This window comes from Vicugna pacos, chromosome 20, assembly GCF_048564905.1.
Source record: "Vicugna pacos chromosome 20, VicPac4, whole genome shotgun sequence".
Lineage (NCBI taxonomy): Eukaryota > Metazoa > Chordata > Mammalia > Artiodactyla > Camelidae > Vicugna > Vicugna pacos.
Genome location: NC_133006.1, coordinates 37,477,258 through 37,499,035, shown reverse-complemented (window position 1 = coordinate 37,499,035; position 21,778 = coordinate 37,477,258). Strand labels below are relative to the sequence as shown.

At 42.9% G+C, this 21,778-nt stretch overlaps 1 protein-coding gene across 2 annotated transcripts in view; it reads left to right on the top strand.

Moving 5' to 3' along the window:
* The window catches only part of LOC102531012 (glucosaminyl (N-acetyl) transferase 2 (I blood group)), a 71,812-nt gene that overhangs the window by 26,514 nt on the left and 23,520 nt on the right, over nucleotides 1-21,778 (top strand). The window contains exon 1 of one of the 2 annotated variants that reach the window (XM_006198648.4): nucleotides 9,964-11,495. The exons of the other annotated variant lie outside the window; for it this stretch is intronic. Coding sequence (XP_006198710.1) covers nucleotides 10,571-11,495 — 925 coding nt within the window. The 5' untranslated portion in view covers nucleotides 9,964-10,570. Of the gene's footprint in view, nucleotides 1-9,963; nucleotides 11,496-21,778 lie in introns of those variants that run through there. 2 annotated transcript variants of the gene reach the window in all.

The window sequence follows — 21,778 nt, the reverse complement described above, 5'->3', positions numbered from 1 at the left end:
CTGTGACTTATTTATTTCATAACTGGAAGTTTGTACCTTTTGACCCCCTTTACCCATTTTGCCCATCCCCCACCTCTGGTGACCACCAATCTGTTGTCTGTAACTATGTGTTTGGGTTTTTTGTTTGGTTGGTTGGGTTTTAGATACCACATGTGAGTGAAATCATACAGTATTTATCTTTCTCTGTCTGACTTATTTCACTTAACATAATGTCCTCAAGGTCCATCCGTGTCATCATAAATGGCAAGATTTCCACCTTTTTTGTGGCTGAATACACATATATATGCATATTTTCTTTACCTATCATCCATCAATGGATACATAGGTTGCTTCCACGTCTTGGGTATTGTAAATAATGCTGCAGTAAACATGGGGGTGCATGTATCTTTTTTGAGTATGTGTTTTCATTTCCTGTGGATAAATACCCCGGAAGTGGAATTGCTGGATCGTGCGGTAATTCTTGTAAGTTTTTGAGGAAACTCCATACTGTTTTCCATAGTGGCTGCACCAATTTACATTCCCGCTAGTAGCCCCTAAGTGTTCTCTTTTCTCCATATCCTTGCTGACACTTGTTATTTCTTGTCTTTTTGATAATAGCCGTTAAAACAGGTGAGAGGTGATAGCTCATTATGGTGTTAATTTGCATTTCCCTGATCATTAGTGATGTTGAGCACATTTTCACATACCTGTAGGCTGTCTGTATGCCTTCCTTGGAAAAATATCTATTCAGTTCCTCGGCCTACTTTTTAATCAGATTGTTGGTTTTCGATATTAAGTTGTACGAGTGGTGTATATATATGATACTTACCCTTTATCAGATATATGATTTTTGAATATCTTCTCCCATTTAGTTGGTCACCTTTTTGTCTTAACAATGGGTTCCTTTGCTACTCAGAAAGTTTTTAGTTTGGTACAGTCCCACTTGTTTATTTTTGTTTCTGTTGTTTGTGCTTTTGGTGTCAAATCCAAAAAATCATCACCAAGACCAATGTCAAGGAGCTTAACCCCCTTACATTTTCTTCTAGGAGTTTTATGGTTTCAAGTGTCACGTTCAAGTCTTTAATCCATTTTGAGTTAATTTTTGCATATGGTGAAAGAGAGATATCCAGTTTCGTTCTTTTGCATGTGGCTGTCCAGTCTTCCCAGGACCATTTATTGAAGAGACTATCTTTCCCTTCCAAATATATTGACTTTGTATCCACTTCAGTGCAGTGTTTTCAGAGGCTGGAAGTTGTGCTTTCAAAGCCTTTGCCCTTAGGCTGTGTCCTTCTGTGATTCTCATTCCCCCATAATCTTTCTCTTCAGCCGGATTTTAAAAGGTCAGAACTTCACTGTGACAATATCAGAAGATAAGACTGCGATCCTTACTCACAAGCAAGCTGAAGACACTGAGATCACCTTATTGGAGTCAGCTTGCTGCCACCATCCGTCCTCTCTTCTAGATACTTCCTCTTTAGCCACCACCTTCCTTGGCCCCAGTCCTCACATAATTCCTCCTTCCTTGGAAATCTGTAATTCTGTCCTCAGTTCAAGTTGGAGCTACTTCTCTGTGCAACTTGGGCTCAGCAGAGAAAATAGAAAAAGAAAAAGAGAAAAGAGAACCCTCCTGACTAAGCCTCCAAACGCCCTCCTGGGTCCCAGGTGGACACTGCCCATCCCAGACCCTGAAGTCCTGGCCGGGCGTGGGATGACTCGTGGAGGGGCTGGATATCTGCCTGGCTGGTGTCTCCTCTCCTAGGACTTTGGTCTGTCTGAGCTGACTGCCCCCCACCCCACTTCCAAGCAAGCCTTCTCGGTTTCTCTCTGGTCAGCTGTGCTACCACATTTTCAGCTTTCCCCTGCACTTAACCCAAGCAAACTCCCCAGTGCGATGTTCCTCCTCTTTGTTCTGTGCAGATTCTAGAATAATCACATTTAGAGCTGAAAGGAGTCTTAGGGACCATCTAATTCCAACCCTAAAGTGGTACAAAGTTGGAAATTGAGAACCAGAGAGGTCAAATGGCTGGTTGATTACTCTGCCCCATAAAATGGGTTCACATTTGCTGGATTCATTGCCCATTTATTGTAAATGTTAAAATAAGCATTTGCATTCACAAGACCCTGTGTTTTTTCTATTAATTCCCTCTTTACAGAAAGACGATCTCTCAGGCCATAATGTGGTGTGAAGAGAGGGGGTTTTGAGGTACAGGTAACACTGTGTAACAGTTATTTTCCTTTTAGATTCTCCCCTCATTGCACAGGGTGTTGCTGAGACATGCTTATATCCACTGGCGAACGTCGGTGAAGTTAGAATTAAGTGTATTCTTTTAGGTTCACTGTAAATCTACCCACAGATGTTCAACATTTTGCCCTCCTTCCTTAGTGGTTCGGGGATATGTGGGGAAGGGTCACGTAGAGTTTTTATGCACCACAGTTGGCAGTCTTTTGATGATCTGCGTGCTCCTCTTACCCAGATCAATGGTTTAAACATTTCCTTTCCTTCCATACTGTTCAGTTATTGAACACCTTCTAGTCGGTATATCATTCAGCAGTGAAGGCTTAGGATCAATGGTATCTAGGGTGACCAGTCCATCCTGGTTTGCCCAAGACTTTCCCAGTTTTAGCACTAAAAATCCCACGTCCTGGGAAATCCCTCAGTGCCGGGCAAACTGGGACAGCTGGTCACCCTAAGTACTGCCGTTACATCTTCCTGCTCATCTTTCTAACGCACAGAGCATCTTGGGACTGAGAATTAGTGCCCTAGATATTCATGTCCCACAGAACAGCCCACTGACCATTTACTGAAAAAGAAAAAATATATATAATAGGCTAATAGAAACCGCTCAGTTATGTAGGTTACAACACATTTAATACACACTGAAGGGTAGTCATCGAAGCTACACTGTCAGACCTGAGAGCCCTAACCAAAGCCGACCAGGACTGAGCTTACTCTGTTTATAACAATTTTCCCATTGTTTCTGAGGAGAAAGAATGGAGTTTAAGGATGTCATTTAAAAAGATAGATCATAAATATAAAATCTGAACCTAAAACCAGTTTAACCAGTGGGAGACTCAAACGCAAAGATTTTCTCCAAGTAAGTACAAACGCAGAACATATCTTGGAGGCAAATTTGTTCCAGCTTTCATTTCTACGAAAGCAGAAGAAACATCTGCTTTTTGGGATTTATCCAAGCACTCTGCCCTAACAAACTGTCCAAATGAAAGTAAATAACAAGTTCCGTGGGAAAGAAGCTAGTGTGACAGTAGACTGAATTCACTGAAAACGAACCAGGAATTTAATAGGGCTATTAAAATTAGAAGTGGGTAGAAACCACTGCCCATCTTTATTTTAAGACTGTTTTGTTTTTATTTCTTTGAAAATGTTTAGAAGAAAAAGAATATCTTCAAGACACAGATCTTTAGAAGCAGCTGAATTATAAAATACTGTCTCTTAATAGAAATACCATCTCCTTGCAATTTCAAGTCAACATTCAAAGTAGAGGGTTGGGGGAGTTTGGAGGTTCTTGGTATTAGAAGCATACCCAGATTTAGACAGATGTGGGATATGCAAGATCGTCTCCTTACAAATCTGCAGTCTTTTTTTTTTTCTCAGAGCAGACATTTAGAAACAGAGAAAAGTTGCTTAGAAAAACAAATAGTCACCAATTCTGTTCCTTGAGAATTAACAGCCTAAAGCCAAAGGTAAAATGTGGATGTGGATGGGGCGCGGGTGGAGGTGGGGGCAGGGGTTTGTTTTCTTTCTGCTTTTGTTTTTGCTTGGAAAATTAGAATTGAATCTGGGCATTTACGCCTAAGAGGGAAAGAAATTGCTACTCCCGAAAGGCTGCTAGGGTCATAGAGAAAAATAAAACCCTGTGTGACCTGGAAGAATGAGGTTAAGCTGGAGAGATGGAATGTGGAAGAGAGTGGGGAGAAGATACAGAAGGTGTCTGAGCCATGTTTACTTTCATAGACTTTCTTTTTTTTTTTTTAATTCTTTTTGTTGTTCTTTTTTGGGGGGTGGTAATTAGGTTTGTTTGTTTGTTTGTTTGAATGGAGGTTTACTGGGGATTGAATCCAGGACTTCGGGCATGCTAAGCGCACACACTACCACTAAGCTATACCCTCCCCGTTTCTCATAGACTTCCTACAACTCCTTTTTAAGAACTGGGAAACTAAGGCACAGTGATCCCAAGAAACTGTCCCAGGGACACCTAGTAAAGAGCAGAGACAGATTTAAGCCCTGTTCCAAAGTCCTGGTCCTCGCCGCCACGCCCCATCACATGCTTTTGCAGGGTGCGCCAGAGGTAACCACGTCCGATGCAGTTTGAAAGAGCAGGTTCAAGAGGCTGCAGGTGGGAATGAGGCCAGTGCCCTCGCTCCAGAGTGTAGGGAGAGGCCTGAAGAGGCTGGTGCTGCCTGTGATAACGATGGCCTTGATGGCTTCACTTGTACTTTGGGATCTTTTGGGTGAAGAATGACCCCCCAAGCACCACTGTTCTGCTTCACTAAAGGTACCTAAGAAGGTGGGCAGGTGCTTTGGATCTTATGTGAGCCAAAGCTGGCAACAGAGATGTCACAGACTTGTTGAGTATGCCTGATGCGCAAGGCATCATTCTAAGCTCTTTTTATGTCCTAATCTATTTGAACCTCTTTGGAACGCTATGAGGTCAGTGTTTTACAGAAGAAAGGAAACCGAGGCATCTAGTCCAGTGCTCTGCGACGTGAGCCGCGTGGGGGCCGAACAGACGACTCCGGCAGGAATCAGCATTGCTGCTCTCCCCCGTTTCACATTTCTTCACTGAGAAAGTGATTGCAAAGACCCTGATGTTACAAAACTTAGGCCTGGAGGAACTTGATGATTATCTAGAAAAGAAATCAGCCAGCGACATACAGCCTGTGGGTTGAATCTGGCCTATTTTTGACCTGCCCACAAGCTAAGGATGATGTCACATTTTGAAGTGACTGGAAAAAAAAAAATCCAAAGGAGAGTATTTTATGACATGAAAAAGATAAGAAATTGTGATAACAGTGTCCAGAAATGAAATTTCAGCAGGTCACATCCACATACTGCTATGCCTACTTCTGGAACACAGCAATAGAGCTGAGCGTTTGCCTCAAAAACCAAATGGCCCCCAAGCCTGAAATATTTACTTCCTGGCCTTTTACAGAAAAAGCGCTGATGTCTGATGCAGAAGTGTGTGGTTAACACATTTGCCTACCTTTTTTTTCAGAAAAAGTTTTGTCAGAATTCTGAGTTTCCTAGATAATTTAAAGCCTACACTTTTGTGCACAAAGCGGTTAATTAAAAGAACAAATTTGAATAAACATATTTCAGAAGTGCCTTTTTAATAGACTATGCAGTATATATGTACAAGATATATATTAATACATCTGTATTTCTGTTTCACTAAATGTTAGTTCTCTGCTTATTTTCAACCCTAAAACACTGGGGTAGCCCAGTGTTGACACAGATCTTCCCAGTTTTCAAGCCCTTTGATTAACATTTTTGCACATTTTATTTTTACTTACTTATTTTTTTATTGAAGTATAGTCAGTGACAATGTGTCAATTTCTGGTGTACAGCATAATGTCCCAGTCACGCATATATATACACATATTCATTTTCATATTCTTTTTCATGAAAGGTTAATTATAAGATATTGAATATAGTTCCCTGTGCTATACAGAAGAAATTTATTTTTAACTTGTTTGATCATTTTAAATACTAGAGGGAATGATACAGTGTGATCACTGAGTTGTACAAATGCCAGTCATCCTTAAACTGAATGATCTGTTTTTGGAATTTCTTTTTTCCTTTTTTTATTGAAATATAGTTGATTTACAATATTGTGTTAGTTTTAGATGTACAGCAAAGTGATTCAGATTTCTTTTTTCAGATTATTTTCCATCATAGGTTAATACAGGGTATTGAATATAGTTCCGTGTGTTACACAATAAATCCTTGTTGCTTTTCTATTTTATATACAGTAGTGTGTATCTGTTAATCTCATACTCCTAATTTATCCCCCCCCACCTTTCCCCTTTGGTAACTGTAAGTTTGTTTCCTATGTCTGTGAGTCTCTTTCTGTTTAGCATGTAGAATTATTTGTATTTTTTTTTAGATTCCACAAATAAGTGGTGTCATATGATATTTGTCTTTCTCTGACATACGTCACTTAGTATCGTATTATCTAAGTGTATCCATGTTGCTGCAAGTGGCAGTATTTCATTCTTTTTTATGGCTGAGTATATATATACACATACATACATATACATACCACGCCTTCTTAAACCAGGCATCTGTTGATGCCCACTTGAGCTGTTTCCGTGTCTAGGCTATTGTAACTAGCGCTGCTATGAACTTCGGGGTGCATGTATCTTTTTGAATTAGAATTCTCTTCTTTTCTGGATATGTGCCCAGGAGTGGCATTGTTGGATCATTTGGTAGCTTTATTTTTAGTTTTTTATGGAAACTTTTGGAGTTTTTCTTGAACCCACTTCATTCTCAGTCTGTCGCCATAGCTGACAAAAGGGCACTGAACCTAGCAGTCCTGCATCTCTCCTCTGATATGTGACCCCTTTTCTGCTTAGATCCGAGACAATTTGTTATGATTGTGTCTAAACTAAGAGTGAATAAGCCTCAGCCTCGAGAGGGGTTCAAATACATAAGCTTTGCAGAGAGGAGGGTATAGCTCAGTGGCAGAGTGCATGCTTAGCATGCATGAAGTCCTGGATTCAATCTAATTACCTGCCCCCTAAAAAACAAGACAAAAAAGAAAAAAACAAATACGTGAGCTCTGATGCTTAAACCAAAGATGATAGACTGTATCTTGACGGCAAACAGGGTCTTCAGGGTGCTTGTGTGTGGGTGGACTCGTGTTTTAAAAATTTGTTAATTGCATGATAACATGTAAGGAATTTGGAAAAAAAATTTTAATAAAATTCAGATTCCTCATTCCTCTTAAAATATCTGAAGCACTGGCCGCACTGGCCCAGTGACCCCACGTGACATTCCCTGCTGGCATTGAGAGGAACCTGCTTGCTTTAGTTGGGGCACAGGCTCTTCTCTGTTGCCCCCACCCTCCCTCAACCTCATAACACCTTGGCCAAGTGTTAGCTGCCACTCATGAACTCACTCACCCTGTTTTTCCTACCCTCCCAGCTTCACTTATTTTTCTCACTGACTTCTTCCGCTTACCTGCCCGTACACACTGGAGTGCACGAATCCAGCCTACCAGGTGTGATTATTATTTGGGTTGCCAGGAGACCTTTTGCTGTTGACTTTCTGGATCTCGCTGTGGCCAGAGTGAGTTTGCCAGAACGACACAAGCCAAGCCTTCGTGGGAAGCGGGGCGGTGTAATCGTGCTGGAGATGGGAGGCCAGTGGCTTGGGGGCCATTTGCTTTTCGAGGCAACCGGTCCGCTCTATTGCTGTGTTCTGAGAGTAGACCTACAGTATGTGGCCGTCCAAAAACACAGCCAGTGATTGTGCGGAGAGAAGTAGTCAGAGGGAGAGGAGACCTAGAAGGACTTGGGAACAGATCAGGCCCAGATTATAACCCTGCTCCCACAAGAAGGTGTTTTTATTTACCTCTGAGAGCCCAGCTGGCGTGGACGCACAGCTCTGACAAGGTCCATGAGAACTAAAGTGACTGTCGGGGGGAAAAGTTCCAACCGTGGTCTCCCAAAGCCCCCAGACAGCCCCGCCTTTTCTTTTCATGTCTGAGCTGGGCTAATTATGTGTGTCCGCGGCTATCCTTGGTCTGTCTCCTTGATTATGACAATAAAGGTTATCCTGGGCCTGAGAGAGGCAAGGAGTGATACCAAATGCCCTCTTGATGACAGTTTTCACTATGTTAAGCCAACTAGAGTGAATGGAGCAGAAATCCTGTGCTGGTAGGAAGTTAATCGCTTAGCCCAATTATTTGCTGGAAGAAAATGCCGGTTCAGTGGCCACAGATACCAAGCCAAACAAACCAACTGCTGGGCCAACCACTAAAAAGAGCATTGCATTCTCATCTCTGGCCGTTCATCTAAAGCACTGTCAATAAGGCAGGGCTGACTACGGAAGGGGTTGGGGGATCCTGCTGTTTCGAACTGTAAATCACGTCGCACCCCTTCTCCCTACTTGCGAGCTGCTTTGACTCAGTCGTGATGAAAGATTTCTGGAGTTTGCTTTGCACTGGCGTTGGACCAGCGCTCCCTATTGTAGGATCGAGGACCAAGGCAGAGAGACAGGAAAAAACCGACTGAACCTGCAGGGAGAGCCTTCTGCCTCCCTCTGCAGTCCACTCTGGGTCCTACCAGGCAGAACTTCTCAGATCAGGGTGTGGCTCTAGTCAGAATCAAGGGAAGAGAAAGCATCCAAACAGAACTTCCTTTTCTCCAGCCACACTTCTACTCTTTTCTTCTTCTTCTTCTTCTTCTGTGGTAAAGGGAGAGAGACAAGGGGAAGGAATTTAACCTTCACTCTTTTGGAGTGGCAATAAATCAACCCATTTGAAAGCCTTAAGGAGGTCAATGTGTTTCTTCTCCATGACCAATCAAATTATCATTTCCTTAATAGGGTCAGAAATGTTGGCTGTTTTTCAGAAGGGAAGCAGCAGGAGCAATAACTGCTAATGCTTCTCTGAACCTCTGCGGACAGATACATAAACCCCGAGCACGGGTTATCTCAGTTCATGTTCTTAACAGCCACGTGGAAGAGGAATCACTGTTATTTTCCATCTCGCAGACAAAGAACCTGGTGCTGAGGGAGGTGGAGTACCTTTACCCTGCTGGTACAGCTGGTCAGTGACTACCCGGGATTTGAAGCCAGTTAGACTGGCTCCAGCATCTTGACCAGGTTGCTGCAGAATTAAGGCTCTGGCTTCTATCCAGCTGAATGACTTTGAAGAAAATATTTGTTGTGGCCTTAGTTTCCTCGTCTGTAAAAGAGAGGGGTGTGTAAAGTGAGCTTCAAGATCCCCACCAACTCTACGGGTCCATTGCCAAATCAGTATCTATCCATCACATCTATGCTACTGTTGTCATTCATTGATCCAGTGAACTACAGGAAGTGAAGGGGTGGAGTGGGATGGGAGGGGATGGGGAGCTTGCTGGTTCTACACCAGTGTCTCCCTAACAGGCGCAGTGGCTCCAACCGCAGCATCATGCCCAGACAAGTAGGATAGCGGGTGATTGCAGCAGTGAGATGGAATCAGGGCCACTTTTAGCCCCAGTGGCTGCCCTGGGTTGATCTGTTATTCGGACCAGTAACTTTCCCCCAGAAGCATCCTTACTGCATTAACCTGCAACTGCTCGCCATTTCCTGAGTGCTGGCGGCACCTGGCACAGGTGAGCGCTGAGAATCCCTGTGTAATGTGACCAGACCTGCTGGGCGTCTCTTCCTGGTTCCCCTGCATGACACTGACTGATACTTCCAGGAATTCTGCCGCTGCCCCCAAGCCTTTGTTCTCTCTTCAGCGTGAGGAAGTGGGAGAGGGGGTTGGGTGAAAAGGAGACTCCTTTGAGCTCTGTGAAATGATCTCCAACCTGAAGATGTCAGGGTTTTGGAGAGATGGCTAGTCACTCCACACTCCGTAGACAATCCTGTGCCAGCAACTCCAGTTACCTGACGCTCTGTGTGAAATGGGAACCACTTTTGCTCTCTGGGAATAATGACTATCACGTTCCCCCCTGGCAGGCAAACTAAGGTATGTTTATTTCACTTAGGCCTTGACCCCGACCCTTTCATGTTAAAAGTCACTCCTAGATTCCTTCTGCCCTCACCTCATGCCCCCCAAGTCTAATTCTGATTTCCGTCTTCCCAGAGCCTGCACGTTCGCATACGTGCCAGGCGACACCATCAGCAACTGCCTGATTTAATCCAGAGACCTTCACCTCCCTCACCATCTTCTTCTTCCCTCCGATAATTTACTTAGGTATGTCGCAAGGGTGTTCTTCCTTATCTGTGTCTGTATGTGCCCAGTAGAGATAACTCTGAAATGGAAAGAAGTGGCAGAGAAACAGGAAGAGAAAGAAACCCGAGGAGCCAAAATCCTCAGTGCGGTGGTTTCCAAGAACTGCTAGCCGCTTGCGGGGTTAATTGGAAAAAGTAGAACCACTTAATTCAAAGAAGGCAAGGGGGACGCGTGAGAAGAGACGGGAGATGCGATCGATCGGCTTAGATGGGATGGAGGGGGTGGGGCGAAGCCGGAGAAACAGCCCGGGAGAAAGGAGACGTCATTCCGGACCAGAACGCAATTTGCTGAGACCCGCTGGCGTCTTGTATGCAAATGACCAGGGCTTCCCGGAGGCCGGGCTGAGCCGGGCGCGCTCGGCGGCTCGCCGGAGTCAGCGCCGAGGCCTGAAGCCCATCGGCGGGGAGGGAAGCATCTCCGGCCGTCGCCGAGGGAGGATGGACGCGACCCAGAAGCGGAGAAAAAATGAGGATTAAAGCACTCGGGGGAAGGAAGCCCTCTTGAGAAGCTGTCGAAATTCAAGGCGGGCAGAAGAGGTCAATTCGACCCTCTGACCCTTGTGGTTTCAGGGACCCCTCGATTCTCCATCCTTGGTGAGAGAGTCCTTCTCCAGGGAAGTGAAAATAATGAACTTTTGGAGGTATTACCTTTTTGCTTCCACTGTGTTCAGTGTGGTGATTTTTGTGGTCCTTTACAATAGCCAGTTAAGCTCGCCAAAAAGTTATGGGAAGCTGAACAGTTCCAGTGAAAGGTATTTTCAAATACATGCCTGTAATTACGCCTTAGAAGACAAGTCACCCTTTTTGTGGGAAAAGACATTGCCATCACCGGTGGGAAGTGTCCCTTGCAAGGACTACCTGACCCAGAATCACTACATCACAAGCCCCCTGTCAGAAGAAGAAGCTGCGTTCCCCTTGGCATATGTCATGGTTATTCACAAGGACTTCGATACTTTCGAAAGGCTCTTCAGGGCTGTCTATATGCCCCAGAATGTCTACTGTGTGCACGTGGATGAGAAAGCCACCGCTCATTTTAAGAAATCTGTGTGGCAGTTACTGAGTTGCTTCCAAAATGCTTTTCTGGCTTCCAAGGCAGAGCCTGTGGTCTACGCAGGAATTTCCAGGCTCCAGGCTGACCTGAACTGCCTGGAGAACCTGAGGACCTCAGAGGTGCCGTGGAAGTACGCCATCAACACCTGCGGGCAAGATTTCCCCCTGAAAACCAACAGGGAAATCGTTCAGCATCTGAAAGGCTTTAAAGGGAAAAACATCACCCCAGGGGTGCTGCCTCCCGATCATGCGATTGGACGGACCAAGTATGTCCACCGAGAGCACCTGAACAAAGGTGGCTCTTTTGTGAAAAATACTTATATTTTAAAAACCTCACCTCCACATCAGCTGACCATCTACTTTGGCACTGCCTATGTGGCACTCACCAGAGAGTTTGTCAACTTTGTCTTCCAGGACCAAAGGGCCATTGACCTCCTACACTGGTCAAAAGACACATACAGCCCTGATGAACATTTCTGGGTAACACTTAATAGGATTCCAGGTAGGTACCAATTTCCTTTCCTGTTTTCCCTTATCCATAGATTGAGTTCGCTAACCTTCAGCTCCTCCTTGAAATTATTTGTGAAAAAAAAAATTAAATGCCTCGGAAGTTATTAGTCTGGTTGCTTTTTAGTGACAGTTGAGTGCCAGCTCTGTTGTCTCGTAAGTGTGCAGTGTAGTGACAAAAGAGGTATGCTGAGTTACAGGAGCTCTGGCAAAACTACCATTGTTCGCGTATCACATGGTTACTGACTTTTAGCGCGGTCTTTTTTTTTCAAAGTTTGAGATGTAATTGACATATAATAGCTCAGTCTTTTGAATGAATGGCTTTCATGGCCCTTGATAAGCACAGCTGTAACATAATGAGACTGATTTTTGAATAAGCATTCTAGAATTTATGAGTTGAAATAGTGTTCCTTTCAGAGGATGTTACACAGTGTGACACTGATGCCTAAAGTCATCGCTCAAAACTCATGGGGGCCGTTTTCAGAATCTTTGAATCCCCTTTGGATGTTTACAGATGATGATTCCGACTTAAACGTCTCTAGTCTTAGACCTGAACAAGTGTCCAAGTCCTAACTGACTTGGTTCCATAAAGCTAGTCTGCTGTTTTATTGCCTGGAAGAATGGGTAACAATGAATTGAAATATATGGAGAGAGAATCTAGCTGGAGTTGATCCAGAGTAAATTCTCAGTTTTTAAGTCCCATTGTATTAGAAATTCCCCTTTGCAGCCTCTTGTTTTTATATATTGTGAAGTCATTCCCGTTATTTATGATCATTGGGGGCCAAGGTGTGCCAGGCGTGGAGCCAGAAAATAGCACCAAACTCCCTCTTTGATTCGGGACTGGGTCCCTTTTCAAAATTCTGTCTCCCAGGTGTTGTTCGAGAAGACCTGTGTGACCTGCAGGGCCTCTTCGTGGTGATGTCTCAATGTACCCATTTGCCACTACTGTGCCAGCATGGCTGTGGGTGTCAGCCCTGTGGGGGTGACCTCATGACTACCATGCTTGAAATAACTCCCTGCTCTTCCTGTAGTATCATTATTATTGACACACACGAGTGCTGCCTTCATAGCTAAAAGTAGACTCATGGCAGTTATTAGGTGCCTAATAATCCAGCATCCCTAAGAGTTAAACCAGAGTGGTGGTTACAGAAACCTACTTAGAGGGGGGCAGAAAGAGGCAGGGTGACTGGGGACCGAGACATGCTATCCTACAAGAGTTTCATTTCAGGCATCCTAGATTAACAGTTCGCAAAAACTTGCAGGAGGGGAAGTGAGCCAACATTTATCATAGTGTAGGGAGCATTCATCCTAGTCATCCACAAATAACTATTTCAAACACATGTGAACATTCTGTGCTTGGCATCTGATCCTGTCTTGGTTAATACAGTTTGTGCTCGATATGTTCTGTGTCATTTCTTTGAATCATGGGAAATAATCCTTGCTCTCCTCATGTACAGGGGAAGAAAGGGGGCTTAGAGAGAGGGATGTAATGTGCTCATCTTCACACAGTTTGTCCAAGGCAAAGCTGGGATCTGATCTGGGATTTGGGTAGCCTGAAGTTTGAGCTTTTTCTCTTGCACTGGGAAAAGGAATAATCCTTTTTTTTTTTTTCCTTTCCTGTATATCTAAAGCAAATTCCCTGCAGAACCCCAGAAAGGTGAAAGGGTGAGGTTTGGGGGGAAAATGCGGAGGACAATGGAAATAAACTCTGCTGACCACTTTAAACTGGAAACAAGGTTAACAGGGATGTAGAGGGGAAGTGTGTGGTGTGTGTGTGTGTGTGTGTGTTTTGAAAGCAGACAGAGACAGCAGGGACCACTGTGCCAGCTGGAGTCACAGGAAAGTGTCCTGGCTGGAACCGATGGCCACAGCCCACCCAGGCTTCTGTGCTGCCTTCTGTGCTTCCGTCTAGAACATGCTTTGTTCTGGCACTTCATCTCTGAGCCAGTGAAAACGGGAAGCATTCCTCCGTTAATATGCTCAGACAGGCTGGTGGGCGAGAAGCAACCAGGCTAACTTTGAACCTGAGCACTGTTATGACAATAAAGGAAACTGAAACATCTTGAGGACGTTGTCTTCACACAGAGTAGAAGGCTTCAAAAAAAAAAAAAAAAAGACATTTCGACATCTTTCTTTTCAGCAATCAACAGACACTTATTTAGTCCTTCATGGTACCAAGAATGATGCTGTGAACTGAGGATAGCTCTGGAAGAAGGCATTCGTGACTTTATGGCATCTAAGTTTTGAGATTAGAATGGTTGAATGTCAAGTGTAGTGACTCTTCAGTATCTTGGTCTAATTTTAGAATGTTGAGCTAATTTTCCCCCACTCCAACCCCTCAAAATGTTGTGGGTTTTTTTTTTTTCTCTGAATTTCCGTCCCTATTTTAAAAACATTTTGTGAGAGTTAGTTTTTCTACAGAACAGGAAATGTATTCACAGGGTTCACAATTTTTAAAGTTTGCACTCCATCAGCTACTGGTATTGTGTCCTTGGCTCTCCTTCCAGAGATATTTTATTACATTTTAGACAATAAAAGGAATTAAACATCATGTGTGGAAGACAGTAGATATCCTTTTTTTTTTAGTTCACAAAAGTATGCAGAGAAAGAAGAAGAATCCTTATTTTAGGCATCCTATTGTCTGCAAGTGAGGAACAAGATGTATTTTTTTTGTTTTTAATCGAAGTATAATCAGTTTACGATGTGTTGATTTCTGGTGTACAGCATAGTGATTCAGTTATACATATATATATATATATATATATACGCTACTTTTCATAAGCTTTTTCATTATAGGCTATTACAAGGTATTGACTATAGTTCCCTGTGCTAGACAGTAGGACCTTTTGTTTATAAGATGCATTTTTCACCTAGATCATGTGCAGACATTTAGGAAGCTAATTTTCATTGAAGAGCTCAAGTTTTTCTTACTTTGAAGCCTTCCAAAATCTCTGCCCAAGGAGTTTTGTGGGACAAAGGTGCCCGGGAGCTTTGCTTCCCACAGTCCGGGGGTGGTGGGTGTACAGAATCCCAGAGAGGCTGGAAGAACGCCTGTTGTTCCCTTGCTTAAATCTTCACAGCGACTTCTCCTTATCTTGAGGGTCAGGTTGAAGCTCTTCATGTGGCATGACCTCTGTGACCTGACTCCCCCGCCTCCCCCGCCCCATCTCCCTTCTCCCAATTCTTTTTACCTGGTGCCTCATACTTCCTGTTCAGCAATGACTTGGTCCCACTCACTTGTGCAATTTTCACATGCTTTTTTTGGTAGCTTTTTATCATGTCTTCTCTGGGATACCCTTCCTACCATCTCTAACTAATCCCATTCATCCTTTTTTTTTTTAATTGAAGTATAGTTGATTTACAATGTTGTGTTAGTTTCTGGTGTACAGCACAGTGATTCAGATATACACATATATTCTTTTTCATATTCTTTTTATGATAGGTTATTACAAGCTATTGAATGTAGTTCCCTGTCCTGTACAGTAGGACCTTGTTGTTTACCTATTCTGTGTATAGTGGTTTCTATCTGCTAATCCCAAACTCTCAGTATATCCCTCCCCTGTGTTGCCCTTTGGTAACCATAAGTTTGTTTTCTTTGTCTCTGAGCCTGTTTCTGTTTTGCAACTAAGTTCATTTGTGTCATTTGTGTTTTTAGATTCCGTGTAAGTGGTATCATATGATACTCGTCTTTCTCTGTCTGACTTACTTCAGTTAGTATGATCATCTCTAGGTCCATCCATGTTGCTGCAAATGGCATTATTTCATTCTTTTTTGTGGCTGAGTAGTATTCCACAGTAAATATATACCACATCTTCTTTATCCAGTCATCACATTCATTCTTTATAATCCACCTTCGATGTCACCTCCTCCAGAAGTCATTCCTGATAACCCACCTCCCAGATGGTTGGAACTCCAACTCCGGATTCTCCTATACCCAATGCCGCTGCTGCCAGCATTGAATTAAAATTACCTGCTAAGTTGTACTTTCTGCCTAACCTCCTCAGTGTTTGGGTTCCTTCAGGGTGAGAAGTATGACATCCGTTGTTATCTTCCCTATCAGTACCCCCACTATGACCTATCACTGTACCTGACTGAAGATTGTAGAGGACTGGCTGGTTGTGGGTTGGGTCTGGGGAGGGGCTGGATAGTTCTGAGAAGAATAACAAGATAGTTATTTTGTTGATACGGAGATAAATTCTGATTGAAGGTGATGGTCCCTCCCGGGGTCGGTGGGGTAGGAGTCATTTTTGACAGCAAGGATTAGAGAAACCGTGCATCAGATGTGGCTTAGAGGTATAATTCCACAATAGGTAAGCCAACAAATGATATCAGCAAAGATAAAGATATCCAATACTCTGTAGAATTAGCAGGAGTTCCAGCTGGAATGTTAGGGCAGAGCCCTTCCTCAGAAAATTTGGTTCCCAGGTAGCCAACCTGGGCCCATGATGCAGTTGTGTCTGATGCAAAAGAAATCACTGGCACCCAGTGTGAACGCCTCCACTTAGTTTCCGCCTTACCTGCACCTGGTCTGAATTCCGCCCACAACTTGGCGCTTATCCAGGCCTGCTCCGGTCCCATTCCCGGCCTGCTCCTGGTCCATGCGGTGGGCTTCTCCTGCCTGAATTTGACCTAGCGTGCTCCTTAGCTCCTGGCTTGGGGTTAAAAAAACAGTGTAAGGAAAAAGTATAAGGAAATGAAAGGTTAAAAGACAGTAGTAGAAACCTGAGCGATTTCTCCAGGGGTAGCTCTCGGCAAACATAAACAAACACTGAGCTATTTGAAAGGTATGTGTTCTCTACAGAAAGGTTACCAGGGCCTTAAATCTGGGCGTGGCTGGATCAGCCCCAGTCTTTTTCAAAGTATGCATTGTGTTCACTGTACATCAGCCCAAATTTAGAGTGCAGTTTCTAGCACCACAAAGGCTGCATTCAGTCATGCTGTTTGACTAGTGACCGAGAGTTATAAACATTGATGGCCTGGTGGAATCGTGTTTTAGTGAACATCATGCCAACATTCAGGTGTGTTTTATCTTTTTTTCTGATTCCCTTTTTTTAAAAGCTTATATTATTTAGTATTTATTTTTATCAAGCTTATATAAGCACATAGTTTAGAGAGTCAAACACTTTTTTGGGGCGGCAGGTAATTGGATTTATTTATTTAAACGGAGGTACTGGGCATTGAACCTAGGACCTCATGCATGCTAAGCATGCGCTCAGCCACTGAGCTCTACCCTCCCCCTACATTCCGGTTTATAATAAAGCTTGTGTGTGTGTCTGTGTCTGTGTGTGTCTGTGTGTGTGTGTGTGTGTCTGTGGCCAGATGACCATCCACGCTGGCATTTATTTTGTTGATATGGAGATAAATTCTGATTGAAGGAGAAATGATGCAACACAGATCCTTCCTTGGGTTCCTATCCATTCAACAGAGTTTAAAAATGACATCATTTTTGTATGGCCAGACAATATTAAATACACATAATAAATTCAACCACGATTTTCAAAATATTATATTAGTGATGTGGGCCTGTTCGGCTTGGTTTTCCTCTTTGATAAAAACTCTAGGCTCTCCTTGGTGCAGTGATTTGGATGAGACCACAGGAAAAGGTTTGTAATCTACAGTGTATCCTGGCTGTGGAGTACCTAGACTGGTTTTTTTGTTTGTTTGTTTGTTTTGGGGGGGAAGGTAATTATTTATTTCTTAGAGGAGGTATTAGGGATTGAACCCAGGACCTCATGCATGCTAAGCATGTGCTCTACCACTTGAGCTATACCTTCCCCCTGGAGTACCTAGACTGATGATTCTATGTCATAAGATGCCAAGCTCCTGGTAGAGAAACCTTAGACAGGTTACGGGCTGGTATTCACATAATTGAACTATACTGAAGCTATAGCTATTTTGAGGATCATTTATAATGCCTCCGGCCGTTGGCAGTGCTATAATATTTGGACCATCTTCATTGGGGAATCTGTACCCAAACATTTTTTTGCCTCCCACCCTGTGAAGGAAGCAATCTGGAAATACTGCTCCTAATTAGCCTTGGGTTTTTTTTTTTAATTTTTTTACTTTAACTTTTTTTTGGTGGGGTGGAGGGAGAGGAGGTAACTGGTTTATTTATTTATTTAATGGAGGTACTGAGGATTGAATCCAAGACCTCGTGCATGCTAAGCACAGGATGCTCTACCACTGAGCTATATCCGCCCCCTTTAATTAGCTTTTCATCCCTAATCCCTAGAACAACATTATGCAAGACAAGAAAATTTGGATTATGGTATCTGTGTACATTTACTTAAGTACCAATATAATTATAATTGGTAAACATTTGGTAAGCTGAATTTAATTCTCGCAGAAAGCATTAAGATAGGTTCTGCTTTAGAACTGGCAAGACCACTTTTCCAACTTCCATCCAACCTCCAGTCCTTCACTACCAACTGTATGAAGCTAATCTTTTCAAGAAGCATCGTTTTTTATTTTTAAACAAAACACAATATTGCATTTCAATGACTTTAAAATAATATAAGATACTTGCTGCACATGAAATAGATTCATAGTCATACAAGATTTATGATCAGTGTCTGTATGATCTCTTTAATATCTCTGCTCTCTTGGAACCAGTGTGACCACATCTCCTGCCATTCCTCTTTGAGTCCACATGATATTATGAAAGGGCTTTGGAACCAGAAAAGCATAATTTACGTCCTGGCTCCCATTATCTACTGACTGTGTGCTACTGGCCTTAGTCTGCACCGAGCCTCAGTTTACCCATCTGTGATGTTGGGGGTGGTAAATAGTATTTGGCTCCAGGAGAAGTTATGAGTATTACATAGGGTAATGTATGTAGTGCAGTGGTTGCCAGACGGCATGCTTCAGAATCTGCTGTAGGGCCTGTTAAAACTCAGATTGCTGGGCCCTGGCCCCAGAGTTTCTGATTTAGCCAGAGCAGAGCAGGCCCCAGCATTCGTAGTTCTGACAAGTTGCTTCTTGTCTGGAAGCCCACCTCCAGGGCTGCTGGCACAGACCATGCCTCACAGATTGGCACCAGTGTAGATTTGTAGCCGATCCTGGTTCTGTTCATGTCCATCTAGAGACTGTCCTTAATGGAGAACAAAGGCAGCCACCAGTGAGACTGAAAGGGGGTTTGTATAAGGCAGAGCTTTACGGTGCTAGTCACTTAACGGTGGGTGTTGTGAGAGTCGTGTGCAGGTGACTGCTGTTTGGGAAGGACTCTGGTTGAGGAAATAGCCCAGGCTTTGGAGAGAGACAAGCCCGATGAGGAATTTTAGCTCTGCCCTTATTTGCTTTGAGACCCTGGGTACCTGAACTTTAAACTCCTCGTCTGTGCAGTCACAGTAACGAAGGCTACTTAGCAAAGTTGTTTTGAGAACTGAATGAAAAAGTTGGATGTGAAGTGAGAGGTGAGGTGTCGAGCCACTTGTTAATATGAATGTGCACTAAGAAAACCTAAGTGTGGTCTAGAATTCCTAAACTAACGAGGTCCTCAAGGAAGGTGTTAAATAAAATCCATTTGAATGTCTTTTACTGCAGAAGGATGTCTACACCCTGGCTCCACACCCATGTAAAACTGGACGTACTATACCCAAGGAGGCATAGGGGGAATTATAAGAGAATTTAAGCAGTTTAGCTTGTTGTGATGGGTACTTACTTTTTTCTAATTTTGATTTCCCTTCATGTTGTTGGTATACCTTCTAAAACTACTGCAGAACCTCCCTTAGCGCTTACAACAATACTGTGGGTTATGCTCTCATATCCATGAGAGGAGTGTTCCCTTAAAAATGCGAAGGACATCAGTTGTGTCTTCAGGACTCTATTTTTGAGATCAAATCATGTGAAAAGAACAGGAATTGGGGTTAATAGAGTTGTTATATTTTCTTAAACCTTACCATGTACGGAGAAGGACTTAAGATGTCTGTTTAGAATATAAATAATTTCTGTTTAAAAATTTTTTATTTTGGGGGGGTTTGGAAGGGTAATTAGGTTTCCTTATTTATTTATTTTGTGGGGGAGGTACTGGGGATTGAACTCAGGACCTCGTGCGTGCTAAGCATGTGCTCTACTACTTGAGCTATAACCGCCCCCCCTAGAATATAATACAATTTCTTGACAAAGGAAATCAACATAGCCAAGAAAGAGTTTTTTTTTTCACTATTATTCTATACGAGTTTTTGCTGACCCAGCCACGTTCTTCCCATTTTGGGTGTTCAACTTCCTCTATGTTGAAACGAGTGTTGCCTCTCCTACCTGCTTACACAGGGATAATTTTAAAACTCTGTTATGATGGGGTGGGGGAGGGTATAGCTCAATGTTAGAGTGCGTGCTTAGCATGCACTAGGTCCTGGGTTCAATCCCCAGTATCGCCATTAAATAAATAAATAAATACCTAATTACCTCCTGTCCCCGCCCAAAAAAAACCTGTTATGAAATTTACAAACACATTACAGGATGGAGAATAAATAGTACAGTAATTCTCATGCGCCCATCAGCCAGTTTCAACAAGCATCAGCGTACTGCACAAACTCAAAGCAGGAAAACTTAAAATTCACGAAAAATCACTGAGTTGACTCTAATCCTCAGAAATGAGTATCTTCCCCTTTTCAAAGGAAATGCAAACTTCCAATATGCCAGGTGAAGGCTTTCTATATATCCCGTGACAATGGTTTGCTGAAACGTGAAACCCTTTTTATGTAATTTTCAGGACAAATATTAACCAGGCTGAGTTTTCTTCTTCCCTTTTTTTTAATGGACAAAACTGAATCTACAAACACAAGTTCTTTAAGCATTTGAAGCAAGAGTCGGAATAATGCTTGTGAGAATCTCCATTCCCTTGGCCCTTCCTCTTCCTGCCAGGAACATGGGAGGAGGGTGTTCCTAAGAGTGGTAGGAGTAATGTGATAGACTGTTCCATGTGCAGTGTTTAGAGATACTTTTTTTCATTTATTCTAGATACTGAGTATTCTGCCTCCTCTATATAGAAAAGAAAAAAGGACAAATTGTCAGTCTTCCTATTTCATGAGCCCCTTGTTTGTTTGACTTTGGCATCAACGTGAAGATATTTTGCCAAATTTCAGCCAAATCGTAATGTATTTACTCTTACCAAATGTTCTCATAGACGTTCTCTGTTGGGATTAATCATCTTATTAATTTTTTACACAGATGATTTAACCTGAGATTAAATGTTTCCCTGATCTTGCAGGGTAGTATGGAGGGAGGAGCGTGCACTCTGGCCTCTCTACCTTGTCAGTTAACCGCTTGTCTGACATCGGACAAATTGTTAACCAACCTTGGCCTCAATTAATTTTGGTGTTAGGACATAAACTTTGGAAGGAGTTCTCAACTCCAGCCACTGGACCATGTAGGAGGGATCAGTGACTTAGACACGCACACTGCACAGTTGTTTTCTCGGTTGTAGCCTCTGTCCTGAACTAGGTGTCTGACCTGGGGCATGTCATTTAACCTCCCTGGGCCTCAGCTTCCTCCTCTGTAAAGTGAGAAAGTTGATCTGGGTGTTGAGAAGATGTCCACTGAATGTCGTTTTGGTGATAGATTATTTTTTTCCTTTTTTCAAGTGGATGATTCTGAAAGGAAGTAGAAACTCGGAATGGCTACTTCGGGAATAACAAAATGATTTTGTGAAGTGGAATGGGTAATTTCATACTCGGTTGAAAGGGAAAGTCTCATCATTTAAGAGTTGAGAAACCAAGCCCAGGGAGGTGACGTGATTTCTCTGGGTCACGTAATTTAGCAGCTGAACTGGGGCGCGAAGGTGGGACTTGTAAGTCATAATACAATAGTCTTTATTTAATGCTTCTCACAATTTCTCTCTGAAATACTCTAGGTATTGGAGCAAAAGGCAGAAATGACATTTGGGCATGAATGCTGTCTAATACTGAAAGATGGGTTTTAATGACAAGATTCCATAAAAAACGTTCTGAATTCATCTTAAAAAGAGAATGAATATTACATTTTCTCAAATGAAAAATTCCATGGGTATACTACAAAATAGAATTTTAAAATGTATCCATTTACCATGAAGGAAATCCATTCTTCTTATATATTGTTGCTAAATTTGAAACAGCTTCCTTTTTCCTTTTTAAATTTATATGCAATAAAATTCATTCTTCTTGGTGTCCAGTCCCTTGCATTTTGACAGTTGTATTGGGTCCTGCATTCACCACCACAGTCAGGAGCAGCTCCAACACCTCCAACAAGTCCCTGGTGGTGCTCCTTGTAATCAACCCCTCCCTCAGTCCAAACCCTCGGCAA